The sequence below is a fragment of the Aptenodytes patagonicus genome, chromosome 7 (genome assembly GCF_965638725.1).
Source record: "Aptenodytes patagonicus chromosome 7, bAptPat1.pri.cur, whole genome shotgun sequence".
NCBI classification, from domain to species: Eukaryota; Metazoa; Chordata; class Aves; order Sphenisciformes; family Spheniscidae; genus Aptenodytes; species Aptenodytes patagonicus.
The window spans coordinates 11,012,671-11,029,872 of NC_134955.1; the positions used below are offsets into that span (position 1 = coordinate 11,012,671).

The following is a 17,202-nucleotide window of genomic DNA, read 5'->3' on the forward strand; positions in this document are numbered from 1 at the left end:
GGGGAGGGTTCTGCTCCAGTTTAATAACATCAAGGTTAGCTGTTTATGCTCTCACCTCTAGGATAGAGTGAGGGGAATGGAAAGCAACATTTTTGAAATTCATCAACCTAAACCTAGAATGGGCTCTGCACATGCAGCCAAACCCACACATATATGGAAGGAAGGTGACTTGAGAAATCACCAGTGCTGGATAAATTGAGACCAGTCACTTGCACTCAAGTGTCTTTGCTGAGCTGATTGTTTCAGATACTCTTCTGGCTATTGCTCATGCTCACTCTCTCTCTGGCTCTCTGTTTTCCAACTGAAACCAAGCTGACAGCTCTTCATCTGTCAGGGAGGCTACAGGGTGCCTCGCTGCTGAGATTTTTGGGCTTTAGTGACCACAGCAAGGCACACAAGCATGGAGGCCTACAGCAGTCCTTTCCCTTAAGCTTAAAGAGGATAGGTCCCAAAACTGGAAAGGGCTAATAAGAAGCAATACAGGAGGGGAAGAAAAAAAAAAACCACAAACAATTCTATTCGCTGACCTAGAAGGTGAATGTTTGTCTGTTTTGTTGTAGCATTTTTCTTAGTTTTAGTTCTCCCTCCTTCTTCTGATAGACTTTTTTTGTTGTTGGTCTTCAAATTATCTTTATCCTTTTCCTCCTTTCTTCCTATTTTCTCCTGTCTTCAGCTTTTCATTTTCTTTGAAAAGCAATATCCTGCTACTCTTTTAGTTTCACAGTCACTTGCACTCTGGGTTTCTACAATTTTCTTTTTCCCTCCACTCAGTACAGTCTCTCTACCCACTCCCTCCTGCCATTCCCACCTTCACCAAGTTTCTAGTGTCTCCAGCACAGCTCTAGCTTTCACAGAACAGCAATCATATAACAATTTACAACCATTAACCAATTAAGTGTCACACCTCTCTACAAGGTAGGTAATTATTTAAGAACGTTGCTAAGTTACCACTATTTGGTGTAACAGATTGTTCAGCTGTTTCTGCTCAAAGGGCCCCAGACAACAACAACAGTAAAGCTGTGAAAGGTCAGGGTTGGGATGAACAGCTAGAGCTGTGTGGGGGAACTATAGACATCTGCTAACACACTGCTTAGCTCTGAACCTTCCTTTTACTCTTGGGTTTGTGAGCACTAAACGTGCTCTGTATTTGTAGTGTCAAATAGGCTACATCTTTTTTTAAAAAAAAAAAATCCACAGAAAAGTCCATGGACCACATAGAGCTCATCATTCCACACTTCATAAATGGCACGGAGTACCTGGTCTGTCTTTGTTCCCCGACCATGCTGCCGTGTTCGCGTAAACCAGACTGTGCTTAGTCAGGGAGAGGCCGTTGGTTCTGCTGAAGGCAGCTGGTTAATAAACTAATGGTGTGACGTTACGTGGGGACTCCCAACCTGAAATGCTGCCTGACATTTTTCCCAAAGGTGGAAGGCTTATGGTTTTTAACCTAAATTAATTAAGAAGCAGAACCTTAATTAAGAAGCAGGTTGCTTCTGAAACAGCTACCCACTTCAAAGGGCTGAAGCCATATACTTAATGGGGAACAAAGAAGAGAAAACGGGGTCAAAACAGACCATGTCTGTGCGTTGTTCTCAACCCATTCATCTTGCATGTGGGGGGTGCTCTGCTGGCATTTTAAAATGGCCGTGGAACATCTGCCACCCAAAAGGAGAATTGGGGTATGTGGGAGGGGCATGTGGTTTATTCAAAAGCCACTGCTCTCCTTTTGAAGCAGAAGATGAGCCAGCTGTACATTGTTTTTCTCCCTGCCAAGTCCTGGTCATGTTCCCATTAACTTCAGTTGATCCAGGATATCCCTCTTACTCTCTTTTTCTTTTCTTCTTTTTCTTTTTTTTTTTTCCTGGCTAGGTGGTTTCATTTCATAAATGCAGCAGGCAAGTTGATCCTGTTTCATCCTCTCATCATACCAGGTACAGCTGCTAGCTGAGGGGCAAGTGGTTTAAGAAAAACTAGCAATTAGTCTCTTGAAAAATGTCACATTTTTAGGACCTCAGCTCCCACAGAGCTCAGCGTCCTTTTGGAAGAAACACCTCAACCTCAGATAACTACTGTGTTCCTCAGTCAGTTCTAGTTGCCAAGTTAGGGATGTATTTGATACCATTTATTATGTCAGATTTTGAATAGGTCATTCCTGCTTCTGGAATAAAGAGGGATGGGTGGCTTTTCCCATTAAAATAGTATGGTTTAAATGGTGTTTCAAAAAAATCCACCACTGTTTCTTTAGGAAGACATACAGGGTAGAGATGGTCACCTTTCTTGTTGATAAAATGCCAGGACGCATATGGACTCGTTGTTGAACACAGCTTCCAGATGTGCCAGCCCTGAGTGCCATCCCTACAGGTTTTTGTAAATCCTGCTGGATGTCCGTTGCACCTTCAGGGAGGTACACAGATACTGCTGCAAGTCTGGCCTTGTGCTACTTTGGAAAATGCTTTTGAAAGTTGCATCCACCATTAAAAAAAGAGATTGTCGTAAGAGATTAAGATAAATGCACAAAACACTTTCATTTTCTTTATTTTCAATCGATACTGTATGAATACAAAGTTTCTAGAAAGCTACAAAAATTCTACCACTTTATCAAGAAGGCATCAAAATGTGTCACTTTGCAAAGACATGAAAACACCTGCAGTAACCGACACAAAAATAGCATTTTTAGAGTGATGAAATAATTGCACTTAACTGTCATGGATATTAAAGTTATCACACATATGTACCGCGAAAGCTAGAATACATTTTTTTTTTACAAAGCACTTTATAAAAAAATTCTCTGCACACAAAACCTATAATTTTCATATTACTATCATACTAAAGATAAATTCACTTTAAAGCCAACACTTAAAACATTTTTAAACAAAAAAAGGTACCAGTACCTACACACAGACAATAACAAATACAAGAATACTGTACTGCCAAGAGGTTTGACTGAAACTCCTTTTGAAAGCTTCTGCAAATATGTTAAGAAAACATTGGAGAACATTCACTTTTTTCAAAGAGCCTTCCCTCCCTGTCTAACCTAGAGGTACTTTATCATCAAAAGGCAAGTTCTACATCAAAAGTTACCAGCAGCAGTACAATATTAAAGTAACCACTGACCATATATGAATATGCTTAAGTCACAAACCCATTTTATACACATTACACAAATAAACATAAAGTGAGAATTCCATTAAGTCATTTACAAATGTGAACAAATGCACATGGCAAAAAAACCCCAAAACAAAACAAAAACCCAACCTGTTTTACATAAAATGTACTGAAGAATTAAAGGCTATTCAGGTTTTCAATGTTATAAAATTCTTTTGTCTTTTTTTTTTTTCAGGCACATATTGTATTTTTTGTCTGCAGTCATGAGCCTGAATCAGAGGCCCATAAAACAAAACAAAACAAAAACAAAAACACGTATTCTGTAAGGAGGTAACAGGGATCCATCTCCTTTTAGTCAACTGAGTGCATTTAAGATTTAATTTACACACTAAAACTAATTACATGATCTCAGCAAGAATGACCTGAAAAGTTAAAAGATGAAGATGTCCAAAGTGTTTCTTGTACTTTGACTTATCCAGCCTCAATCTTTTTTAGGGGGCTAAACATCTCGTTATGAAAGATAAGAGGGGGAAAGAGATCATCCTGAGAAAAGTACAAAACCGGACTCTATTATACACATCTGCTGCGTGACCGGGTACGTCTATCAGTATGGGTCAAGTAAAGGCTAGACAAAAGCTTTCTCAGTATGACTGATTGAGTGATCCAGGAAAACTGTAAGGGGAACTGCTTCAGAAAGCGAGTATGCCCTAGGACTTGCAGTGGAAAAATAAATAGATATGGATTAGTACGTCAAATGTTGTATCTGCCTTGAACTGGCCAGTTACTTACATTCAACATTAATGTACACCCTTCATTATTTCAAATAGCCTATACCGTGGAGGTTTTAACGGAAGAAGCTACTGCCAAACTTAGTGAGCTGTAGCTGCGGTAGAAAGGGAAAGCGAGAAACAGGCATTATATCTGCAATTCCTTCAAAATAGTGGTGCAGTACCTAAATAAAATCATTTTGGAATTCAAGTAAGTAAAACTACATTTGTTAGTAGTAATTTTTAACAGCCCCAAATGGTACCGTTATGCTTATTTTAACATTTTAATGAGACAGAAGTGTAGTTTTTCACAAATATTGACTAGTACAGCTGAAACGTTTGGTAATAACTGAAAAGATATGCTCTACTTGTGGGGCGAAAGTGTCTTTGCCCTACCTCAGTCTCATTGAGTTCAACAGGATTACTTGTCTTATAGAGGTAAGTGAGATTTAGACCTTGAAGGAATAACAAAAATAATATTTTAGAGACAGGGAACTTGAATTATCACAATATTTACCACACAGTGTCACAATATTTCTATATATAAAAAGTTAATCTTAGTTTTCATCAAATACTTTAAAAATCAAGTTAAAATTGTATTCACAACTATATAATCCCTCTGACAGCTTTTGGTTTTGCTGATATTTGTTCTTTCTAACATCATTTTCTTAAAGTCTTGCTCCTCTTCCCATCGATTTTATTTGTAGTGTACAGTATGGCCCCCGTTCACAGAAGGTATCAAATACAGAGACATTATTAAGAGGAGCTAATTTTTTTTTCCAGGACATCATCTGGGAGAAAAACAAAACAAAACAACCCTGTGTTTTGAATCGTGCTGGCCAGAGTTTCTCTAACAGCACCTTCATCCACAACGCTCACACTCAACATTTCAATGCTTAAACCCACACAATTGGATTTACCCTAGCTATTGTCTGTTCCCCATTTTCATCTTCTTTTATGCATCTGACTTTCAGCATGCACAACTTTGTAAACAAAATCTTCTGTCTAAACAAAAAATCTTCACATATACGGAAATATTATTAGAGGAGAACAATAAAGTCACATTTGTCCACTGCCTGAAATTCTGCAGTATATGGATCTCTCATTATGCAGATGCACAACTGGATGAAGAGAATACAAACGTGAATCGTTTTCATTTTTATATCACAGACAAATCAGTTGCTGGTTTGCAGTGCTGTCAGAAATGGCAAACAGTAGATTATTCTTCAGCAGGTTGATCATTAGCAAAATGACTTTGCTATAAACGGTGCTCTTTTGTGAATGGAGGCCTGTAGATTCAACTTATTCCAATAAACCAAAGGCATTACGGTGATAACTAAATATTTTTGGTCTCTCTACAAATTGTCATTATTATGGCAGCACTTTTCTAAGCTGGAATTTCAAACCAAAGGCACTTTCATGCTAGAGTGCAGAAGAGTCACAATTAATTATTTGGTCATGAAATTTAAAAAGGCAGCATTTATTAATACAATTCACTTTTCACGGAGAACTAAGAATCTGTCACCTTTCCTTTTGGTATAGACATTTAACTGCGTAGTAATGGGACTGACTTGTACAGAAGGTTGGTTTAGACCAAGCAGTCATAGAGCGTTTCTGTGGGAAAAAATACAGGTATTTTAAAAAATGGAACCAATTAATAAAACAATATATAAAATTTATGTTAAGAGGCTGAAGGTACTTCTAATATAATGCTAAGGCACTGCATACTGTAATGCTTTGGCAGCTCTCAATTAAAAGGTTCCTACAAAAAGTAACAGTAACAAGATAAGTACTTCCAGCTTACAAAAGAGCTCACAGTTTACAGGCAGCCTGTTGGACTACACACCCCACACTGAACAGTTGAAGGATTAAGGCTTTTAAGAATTAACATATACAGGGTATGGATCATTTACAGAAGTGTAAAGAAAAGACGATGGAAGTAGTTTCCCTAATATTACATATGTGAACACCAATAAACATCGTGACTTTTTATACCCTATGGTTATGGCATATGTAGTGTGCCAGATTCTATTAAAAAAACTGTACCTGGTTTTGCAAATTGACTTACATACTTTATATGCCTCAAAGAGTTTGCTTGTTATTTAAAAAAAAAAAAATAAAATCACCAAAACCACAATTCAAACCCTAAATAAAAGACAACTTTAGAACAAAATAAAACAAAAGTAGTTTTTGACTTGTAACACCAAGTGCTTAGAATAAAGGGCTACCGTTAGGCTGTTACAATGCAGTGCTTTTCCTGATGTGATTGTTAGTGTTAAAAATGAGTGTTAAAAGAGACCTTACTATGGACATATTTCTCTGTTCAGTTCACGGAATATAAACCGAAAGATCATCAGCCCTAATATCCGCAAGCAGGTAACAGCTAGACATCACAGCAATCATCCACCTACTAGAGTTAGATCAGAGGCAGGCTAAGGAATTTAAGCAGTCGCCCTTCCCCTCAGTGATGTTTGTATCGTCCTCTAACCTGAGTCCTCACCAGTGTTAAGTATGAACATGGTCTGACGCAGACGTGCAGCAACCTGCTGCCTCATCTAGGCTACATTCTAGTCTAGATAATTCAACAATGGGCAATTATAACAGAGGGTACTATGCAGAAATGTAATATAAAAAAAATGACTGGCTTTTTTGAAGACTACAGCACTGTGCCTGGGAGTAAATTCTAGACTTAAATTGTGCATGGGCACATATTGGTAAAGGGCAGGGAGGAGGGACCTGCTAAAAGTTAACTTCTTTGATTCAGGACTGCAAAAGGTCTTCCCAAGAACACTCTTTGCCGATACCTCATGACTGATCTTTAAGGTGGCTTGTGCTTGGCCGGGCAGCCCTCAGCCTTTCAGACAAATGTTTTGTGTGAGAACCCGCTGTTGGCCCAGCACCTGCTGAAACAACTGCTGCTTGGGCAACTGAGGGGCAGTGCTGGCTGTGCAGCACAAGAAAAGAAACTGAGCAACACTCTCTGGCGTAGCCAGGAGGAATGAGACTACTTCTCTCACATGTGCGTACCTCAGACAATCACTCACACCCACATCCATGGTTTGAATCCTTACAGTATTAAAATGTCTCCAGCTGTACTTCACTTCCTGGAGTCTTCCCTGAATATGTCAGAAGGATGAATGCTACCACATCCGGATGCAAAAGGACATCAGACCCCACGTGGTACGAACGCGTTTGTTTCAGATAAGGTCTTCGCCAGTCGGAACTGGAGAGACAACTGGGAGAGGTGTAAGAGCACCATGATAAAGAGGAAAAGGAGAAAAAAAATCTCCACTTTCCAGTCTTCTTTGCCTGATGTTGGTTGTGATTTTCTAGCGTCTCATAGATATTAAAGCTGTTGATCCTTTCAGAGGTGTACGTATTCTTCTTTCAAACACATTAGTGTTTTGCTTTCAGTTTACGAATTACTCAATGCTGTCGCAATGTCAGTTGTTTCCATTCATCTGTTAATTTCAGTTGCAAGTTTTTCACTCAACGTATTAGAAAACATAGTTGTCCATATAAAATATAACTGCACACACAAGACTACATATAATGTGAGTCTAAATCTTCAGTATTTACCTACTTATTGCAAAATGAGCCATCTTTTTCATTAAATAATCAAATTTTCATATTAGTACAATACAACTTTATACTCTTTTAAAATACACTAGATATGTTAGGGGTAAGGGATGATGTTTTCTTTCTCTGCAATACCTGTTTGAAAGTTTAATGGATTAGAAGATTAGTTTTAGCGTTGAGAAAAAAATACAAAATTTGCCTAATTTTAGGACCTGTCTGTTTCTATCAGGCATTTCTTAAGGCTATATTTTTCATTTGGTTTCAAACAGAAAAACGTTTCATTTTAAAAAATAATTTAGTGAATTACATTCGTCCATATCTTCCACCCTAATTAGTTACAAAGATAATTCTATAAAGATTATTAACTTTGTGTACTCATTTACAGTTATAGCTAAAGATTCATTTCAATTTCACTTGCATTGTAAAACAAGTATTTCATGTTGGAAAAAAACCCAAAATAAATTCTTATAAATGCTGTCAGTTTTTCCCCATGGCAAATGCTCTGTCATACATTTTTCTATCAGAATTAAAAATAGGCCTCCACAGACAGAGGCGTTAGGTTCTTAAATACAGTCTTCCCAAAGAACTGTGGTTTACAAATTTGAAGAACACTTAGTTTTAGAAATAATTTTTACAACTGTACCAGAATTTCACAGCTACAATTATATATGAACACATTAAAAATTACTTCACTAAAACAGGATTTAGAAAAATGTGGGTGAAAGTTGGGCCAGAGGCACTGCCACTTAGTGTTGAGGTTTACAGTCTGTGTTTTGATAAAGAAGTGAAATGAAGTGTATATATAAATAACTGCTCAGTCCTTTACAAGCCTGTAGATATGATGCTGTGCTCCATGTTCGCTGTTTGACACTTCAAATACACAAGCCATGCAGAGCAGGGTTTCTTGTGTATCCCTGTTTGTTACAACCTGTTTGAGGGGAAGGAAGAGGTAGACAGTATATTACAAACTTGGAAACACCAGGGCCAAAACAAGAAATGACTGGCTTCATTAAAGACAATCTTTAGATGTGACTGTTTGAAATGTGTGTCCTCTCTCTTTGGCAATTTAAACTGACCTCCATGACTGCGCTCACAGATTGTGCTCGGGGGCTGAGCTACAGGGCTGTAGCTCGCAGCGGAGGGCCCTGAGATTCATCCCACCTTGGCTGCTTGACCATGAGGCACCATCATGTGGTCTTGGCTCAGCCTTCCTCAACCTGAGCCCCACTTCAGCAAAGGGAAACCAGCACACCCTTGTCACCTTGTGTTCACTTGCCAAAAGGCAGCTGAGCGGGGTGCACATGGCTCTGTGCTCACAGCCCTACCTCTTCCCCATGCCGCCAGCCGTTAGTCCTGCCCGAATACTATGGTAGCAGCAGCAGCAGCGCATGGCTCTAAGTGCTCGTCTGAGGTGCCACTGCAAAGCCACAGTGAAAGCAAGCTGGGTAACTGGATGAAACTGGCTTAAAGGCCACTGTGTGGACCGTTCTTCATGCTTTAGATCACCTGTTGGGTGTACCCATTACTGCATGCTTTCCTGGCCCAAGAACTAATTAACACCACTGACATTTGCAGTATTATAACTGGCATCTCTGTAAGAACACATTAGATGAATGGGATGGTTCAAAGTTACTGCCTCAGGCTTGCTACAAACACCAGAGACTTGCATTGAAAAAAGGAGAAGTAAGCTGAATTTTCGGAAAGTAACAAAGGTGTTTGTTCATGTTCTCAGCCAGCTTAGCCTTTTCATCCTTAGCGTCTGTAGTGCACAATTCCAAGAGTATTACTCTGAAGTCAATGGGATGATTTGTTTGGTAAGCAACATGACTAAGGGACTCGGAAACTGGTTCTAAATATTACAAGTTAAGCAAGCCATACAAAGCCTGAGAGTTTTTTAGAAATGGAAAAATAAAAAGTGAGTCCATACCAATAAAATTGTAAAATTTTCCAACACACTGTTCATCATATATTTCTCTGGTAAATGCTTCAGCTTGTGTATGAAGTTGATCATATATTCACACATTGGAGAGCGATTTATTCTGTACACGAATCGGCCATTCTCAAACCTTGCATATTCAGTCTAAAAAAAAAAAAAAAAAGAGCATTTAGAATAAGATAATTCAGAAATAGCAAAAAAGTGAATACTAAATCTGTTTTTTTCTTTCTTTGTGTAGACAGAAAAAAGAGAAAGTGGCTCTCACACACACACGCCTACTTGCTAACTCCCTGCCTGAGCTATGCAGTGCTTTGCTAAAAATTCAAGGGCCCTTAATTATTAAAAGTTATAATATCACTACTTGTTCTCTAACCTGTGAATTAAAAAACTGAACGGATGAGGATTACGCAAAGGTAAGTCCAAGTCAAGTAAAAATGAATTAAGCAGAAGACTTTGTGGTAAGATGATTCTACAGTAGTTTTGAGGCAACTGTCTGCAAAGGGAATAGCAAAAATAAGCTCATGTATTTATGCATAAATATACACATATAAACATAGCTATATTATTGCATGATTTAATAGGCAATTTATGAATTACGGAAAGATGCAAGACTACAGTCAGAAGAAAACCAGACTGATTTAGATTGCAGGGGCTCACAAGGGGTGAGGGTGGGTAACCCTGTGACTCTTGGATACCTGCTGCCCAGCTACCAATTGCTCAGATGAGCTACTCCGTGGCTTGTGGGTTTTTTTGGCTTTCTCTAAGCTTGGAATAATAGAAATGATGGAAAACCTTTTTATGGTCACCATGCACAGAAAACATATTTAATATAAGAATGACATGAACAGTGACCAGGACATCTATAAAGACTCAACCTGCAGCTCTAGGCTAAAATACCCGTACAAAAACTACATTGCAGATAACAGATGTGGGTGTGGGGCTTAGTACACAGAAGACAAGTTAAACAACTGCAGCACCATTGTACAATAAACCAACTAGCTACCTGACCACTCGATACAGTTCTGTGCTTAGAAAAGAAAAGGTAAAAAATAAATAAAGGCCCTTGCATGTTAAGAAAATATGCAACTTTGTATTCAAAAGCTTCTGGTCACTGGGGAAAGCATGCCTTTCTGTGCACAAAATAACATAAAATAAGTATGGGTATAGATGAAACATAGCACACCATCCACGGCTTTAAAATGTTTAAAAAATCTAGATGATAGAGGGTAGCTCGTCACTGTAGTATGGTTCCAAACAGGCTATGTGGCTGGCCAAGTGTTTGGAAATGGGAGCAAAAGCATTTTTGCTTCAGCTTTTTTCTGCCAGGCGATGGAGGAGGTGGCACTGATGTCAGCTGCAGGTTCCCCACTGAAGGGTGCCACAGGCAGAGTGGAGGAGGGTCTCCAAAGCAACAGGTAACTAGGATTTTACTTAACTATAGTGTCACCATTCACACGGTGATTTAAAATGAACCCAAACACTGCTGGGAAGGAAAATTTCAGGAAGGAAGGAAAAGACAGACAAGAGCAAAGTAAAGACAAGAGAGAGAAAACCCTAATTAAAATGAAAGGGAACCAGAGAATCATCTCACATCCCATCACAACACCCACCTCTACTTTTTCTACTACTTGCTTTCCAAATGAGCAGACTTTGGTGGAACAGGTGATTGTCATGTTTTCTGAGCTCTCGTACTGACTAGTGACTCCATAAAACGCTCCTGTATCATCTTGAATGTTGCAGTTTAAATCAGCCTGTTGGGAAAAAGTAATAGATGTTGAAGGTTTTATTTTTCATTTGACAATGTCAGTAGCATAAGCTGTAATTAGCTCACCGTTCTTTTCAGAAATGAGGGAGAGAGGGGGGAGTTTTACAGTGACAAGAGTGACAGTGGAAGAAGTCTGTCAGGAAAGTACCTGCCTAATTGTTGCAGTGAAAACCTTAGGGAAGCCGCAATTTCTTCAAACTTTAAACAACAAAAAACCCCCAGTATTTCTCTGGGCTACAGGTGATGTTCTTGTGTGGCAGATAGCTGATGAAGTCCCTGGAGGAAAGGGAATGATCACCTGTGAGGAGCCTGGCTCCAGAGCTGACTCCTCTGGAGGGAACCTGCCCTGCGGCCTCAAATTCAACCGAGCCATCCTGCTCCCGAGAGGCCATAGTTCACTTTCTCCTTTTCCTTTCTTAAAGCAATGAAATCCTCACGGCAAAGGGAGACAGCTGCGCAACAGGAAATCGATCTCTGATAAGGCTCTGTCAAGCCATATGGCCCTGATTCAGCAAAATACTTGACTTCACGGAGCTGTGTGACACAACTCACAGGCTTCACACGAGCTGTGTGCGCACTGAGCCATGCCTACCGCACCAATAAAATATTACTGAAAGGATTTGATTTCTTTCACTATTTTTCTGCAGCCTGAATAACTCTCCAGCTGCCTTAGATTTCTAGCAACAGAGATTGAGACTTGCAGGATCAAGCGAGGAACAGTGCTACCTTTAATTATTTATATCCAAATCCAAGTCCTGTGCACAGCATGATTAATTTGGCTACAAAGCAACAGCACAGGTCACATGCTGAATCCGGCCTCCCCAGGCCTGCAGCAGCACTGAAGCTGTTCTGCCACTGTGCTCTTTGTCATCATAAATCCATTTTCAAAAGCCTCCAACTTAAAAAGAGCACTAATATGGATATAGGCAGAGTCTGGGGATATCCACAGCTGGATTTGTTGATTCAGGCATTAGCTCTGCTGACATCTTTGGTGCCCAAGGAGAGAGTGGGCAGGATTTTCTTTTTATGTGGAAATAGCTGATCAGCTACTGCAGCGTAACATCGAAGAATCATCTGAAGTTTTAACTGACTCTGAGACAAGCATTTTAGGAGGGAAATGCACTTCCGCAGTTGTTTCACTTGCAAGTCTAGCTCTGCTTGTTTTTATTGCTAATAGAGAAATGTAACAGAAAAATTTTGACAAGATACTTTCATGTCTACCTTGAGACTTTTTAAAAACCCAGTTTACAGGTATGTTTATTTACTAGTTAGTGTGGAATATTTATAATCCTGCCTTCACTACAGTTCAGGTCATTTGTAACTGCTATTTAATTTTTAACTAGGCAGCAACTCATTAATTCTACTTAGTGTCTACAGTCCTTATTTGTGGTACAACATTCTGAGGCAATATGCTGATAATAGCACATACTGAGCTAGCTTGTGGTACGGAGAAGACATAGGTCTACTTCAGGCTGGCTTTGGTAAATTAATCAGTGGAGAAGTCTCCTGAGGTTTACACATGGTAACACAAACAGCCCTATAGTCATGTATTTTGCATAACAGAAAGAAATCCTATCGCTATTACACCTTGTTTCTTGCACATGTTTTGCATAAGGTCAGCAGCTAATGTTTAATGTACATCTAAAGCAGTGTGTTCACAGTGAGCTGTAAGAAATTGTTCTAAGCTAATAGTAAATAAGAAATTTGCCATCACAGCTGGCTTGCAATTGAAACATGACAAACAACTAAACATGACAAACTGTAGCAGCCATCAGCCATGCCACAGCTGCTCCACTGGAATTTCTGAAGAATAGGGATTTCTGATAAAACAATTGCATTGTTGTAAATAACAACAACAATAGTAATCTCTTAAAAAGTGGTTATTCCTGCTGCTACCACAATTACAATTTTACTATCAAAACAATTTCTTTTTTTTCCTTTCAGATATGGACAAAATATTCAAGAAATCATAATTAAAATACTCCTCACAATTTCATGTTGTCAAAAGGGTCAACAGCATAGACCTTGCATTTCAAGCTGCAATAACAATTGTTTACAAAGTTAAAAAATAAGAATAACTTTTTATCTGCTGCCTTCTGATTTTGAAGCCCACTGAAAGAAAACTCTAATTGTTGTATTTACATGCTGACATTTAACCTGGAAAAGTAACACATGCGGCCATCTGGCACCCTGTTGATCACTCCCACAGCTCTTCCAACTCTTGCTGAAATCACCAGGGGTCCTGTGTATAGAAAAAATACAGGCTGGGGCCCTGATGTTTGAATGAAGAATGCTTGAAATTATCACTCAAATGTCACGATTTACTCTTATGCAATCACAACATTGTTGCAAAAGTCCCATGATGGTAATATAGACGTGAATTATCTTTATTTGCTATTTGATTTTTTTTTTAGTCTAGGACACAATAAAGGTGTTTTCAAGGAAAGACAGACTTTTCCTTTTAAACAACAGTTTTCATGTTCAACTAATTACAAACAGCTGAGAGCTGATGCTTTAAGACTCCTCTAAAAAGTGTAACACCAACATAAAAATCATAAGAGTTGGCAACGGGAAATACTCTTAAATGAAGGCTTCACCAAAGCCTCTTTTAATACTGAAAGAATTTTGTCTGTTCTCACATACTATAACAAATCTTGCCCCTCAGACTGGGTTCAAATTTTTTCACTAGAGGCCGAGTACATGAACACTAGGAAGGAGTGCGTATCATTGCGAAGAGGGGATTGTCACATCAAGGAAGTATTCTGAACCAGGTGTTGAAAGCTTTGTTCCATGCTGAATACCTTTAGAAAAGAAGGAAAGACTATCACTTCTGGTAAAATACAAAACTTTGATTAAAAAATGATGGTGAAAGACTTGCTAATTATATTGTTATGGCTTACATATTAAGGGGTTCGTCTAAACACATACACCTGAGAGCAAAATTGTATTTCTTGAACTGACAAAAGCGGGTCACAATTAAAATTCAGGGGATTTCTCCCCGCCCACCCCCAAAAGGTTATGAGACTACCAAATAAAAAAAAAAGGCTGTGCTAAAAATGGGCACTGCTGCGGCTACGAGATTTGTAGATGTAGCTTTGAGCAGGAATAAGGTGATGTGTTACACCGGTATTCAGTTTTAGCAGGCTCCTTACTACAATATTGATTCCAGTTTTTGTGTCTACATTTTAGAAAGGATGTTGGAAAATTGGAAAGCATTCAGAAAAGAGTTACAAGAATGATTTCAGGTCTGGAAAACATCCTTTGTAGTGAATGACTAATGAAACTCCAACTGCTTACTTTTTCCAAGGGAAGTTTTTCCACGACTTTGTCATAGCCTACAAGTTGCTACATGGGGAAGAGTCTTCTGATAGATTAAATCTTGCAGAAAAGGACATTAAAAGACAGAAAGCTAAAGCTACGCAAAAGCTAAATGAGAAACAAGGCAGAGGCTGGTAACGCTGATGGCAATGAACTGCTAGCATAATTTTCAAATGTGATGGAATCACCATTACTTGGGGTCTTTTTTAACCAAGCTAAATATCTAACTAACAAGGATGCTCTACGTCAAGTAGGCTTATTGTCTGGAGGCAGACATTACTTAGTGACGTTCATCGCCTATACTACAGAAGAGGCAAGACTAGATAAATATAATAATAGCAAAATTAAAATATAGGAATTTATCTTATTAACCTCAATTAACCCTCTCCTTATAATTTTATTTTTCAGTGATCCCTGTGAAAAATGGGACAACAGTCAAGCTTCTGGAGTGCTGTGCTTGCAGCCTCTCATGCTACAACCAGCTTTGTCTCATTATTTCCTTGGTACTTTGTCTCTAGCTGTTCTCTTGCATTTCAGACTCAGATCGCAAGTCTTCCTGGGCTGTAAACCAGCTTTCCCTTCTGTACAGCTTCTCATGCAACTATGCTATGACCCATGGCTCCAGGAATTAGGGTTGGTGAGCACTATTGTAGCATATACAGATAAATAACTTTTTGAATGGTTATTTCAAATATATTGGCATGATTTCAAATATTATAGCATTTCAAATATTATGGTATGATTACATGTGATGAACAGGAGTCCATTTACTCATTGAATTTTAAAATACAAGATCAATACAATTTAGGAAAAAAACCCCAACAACTTAAAAACCCAAATGGAATTTATTTTTTTTTTACTTTCAAGAGTAAAACTCTAATTTTGATTTATTTCTAAAAGCTGAGATTTATATTAGCTGAATGCATTTGGAGGTGGGAGAGGCACTCAGCTTTCTGGCACCCTGTGTACAGTGGTTGTGTAAGAGCATGATTAATTCATTAATAAAGCATAGCTTGACAACGGGTAGCACTGAAAATATTACATATTAAGAGCACCAAGTGTTTGACGTGCTGCATGGAGAAGCCTCTGCCAGTGTGCCAGAGCAAGCACCAAAACAGAGCTGGCTGCAACAAAAATAGAGTAAAAATAAATTAAAAAAAGTCTTCACATTCACTTCAGAAGAGCTCTCAGGCTCTGTGTTAAAGGCGGGGGGCAGAGGGTAGAGCACTTGTGTAATAATAACAGCTTTGGCTAACAAAAAAGCAACTCCAGCAAAAATTGCTGAGAAGAGTCTAAATCCTTCCTGCTGAGTAGAAGGAAAACAGCACCTACTGGAAACAGTGGGATCTGGGGAGGGCCAGAACAATTTATACTGGCAGTAAGCACATAAGGTCGCTTGTTAACAACATATAGGTTTTAACAACTGCTGACTGCAGGGAGGTGTGTTACTCATATGACCACATCATGCCCCCCCTCCTCCTCTCCAAAGAGTGATCAAAGAGCAGAGATTCCAAATTGTGAAGCAATTTTTTCCAACGGGAGCATCTGGGTCGCTGGCACGTTTCACCGCGCGTTACACTGCAGCTCAGGAATTGCGTCCAGGTCTGCCACATGGTTGGGCTTGTGATGGACAGGCCAAGCTGCTCTGGCTTCCCAGCTGCTCGGCCCCTTCCACTCATTATCCAGCCTCAAGCGCTAATGCCCTTGCATCAATTTGCGAAGGGATCCTCCACAAGCACCACGTGAGCTCCCTGCGCCGAGAGGGTTGTGATGGGGAAAAGAAAATGGATGTCTGCTTTCTTCCATATCTAATTTGTTTTGCATACATTTGCATGCTGGCCATAGACCCATTCACATTATGGATCCCATTTGTGAGTTGCAGATCATTTGCCAGTCAAAGCTGGCGAGTGTGCATGTGTGTCTGTGTGTGTGGAGGGAAATCCAAGATTCTAGATTGTGCAATATAAATTACATGTAAACATAGAAAGGGAAAAAAAAAGGGAGTAGCCACAATTGTGTGCATGTGATTGAAGGGCACAAAGAATCTCTGCACCTTTGAAGACGGCTGGAAGCACATGGGGATAAATTCAGGAGGGGGTGGGAGGAGACCACAGGCGCAAGCCATTTCTGAACACTGATTACATGGGTAAATTGTTTGTTCCAGTGTATCACAAAGAGAAGGAGCATTATTTTTCATGCCACAGCTGTTTTGAATAAGAATAGGAATAAACTTAACCATCCTCCTCATGTTACTTACCACTAATTATGGCATATATTTACATCTATAAAACAGTGAAATTTTGGGGGACATAATTTCATGCCCCTTTATTGTGTAGATTCCTTTATTTCCATCCCACATTTGAATTTCAAAAATGTTTAGGACTTCAAAGCATCTTTAAAAGCTTGCCCTAATTATAATATGCATTACTTTCTAAAACTCCTAGTTTGCATTGCAGATTCCTGCAAATAGAGGCATTCATTTTAAACATCAATTAATATCATCCATGCATCTTCAGATGAGTTTGGGTCTTTATTTCAGAGTTGCACTGAGCTCTGACTACGCTTTCCTCAGTTTGAAGAATAGTTCAAACTACTGCAAACATTTAAAATAAAGCCAGTGGATCAGATCAGTAGAAAGCCCGACAGCCCAATATTAATTTATATCAGCTGTTTTTTTCCTGCGTGTCTAGTTAGAAAACATCCCTCCTCCTTTCAGATATATTTGCTTCCCA

The 17,202-nt window shown here is 39.1% G+C and overlaps 1 protein-coding gene across 7 annotated transcripts in view; it reads right to left on the reverse strand.

Annotated features, from left to right (window-relative positions):
- Positions 1-2,519: 2,519 nt before the first annotated feature.
- TEAD1 (TEA domain transcription factor 1) overlaps positions 2,520-17,202 on the reverse strand; it is a 162,415-nt gene continuing 147,732 nt past the window's right edge. For all 7 annotated transcript variants that reach the window (XM_076343957.1, XM_076343956.1, XM_076343955.1 and 4 more), the window contains 3 exons: positions 10,998-11,138; positions 9,379-9,531; positions 2,520-8,379 (listed from right to left, as the gene is read on the reverse strand). In XM_076343957.1, the coding sequence (XP_076200072.1) occupies positions 8,266-8,379; positions 9,379-9,531; positions 10,998-11,138 (408 nt within the window). In that variant the 3' untranslated portion in view covers positions 2,520-8,265. The remainder of the gene's footprint in view (positions 8,380-9,378; positions 9,532-10,997; positions 11,139-17,202) is intronic.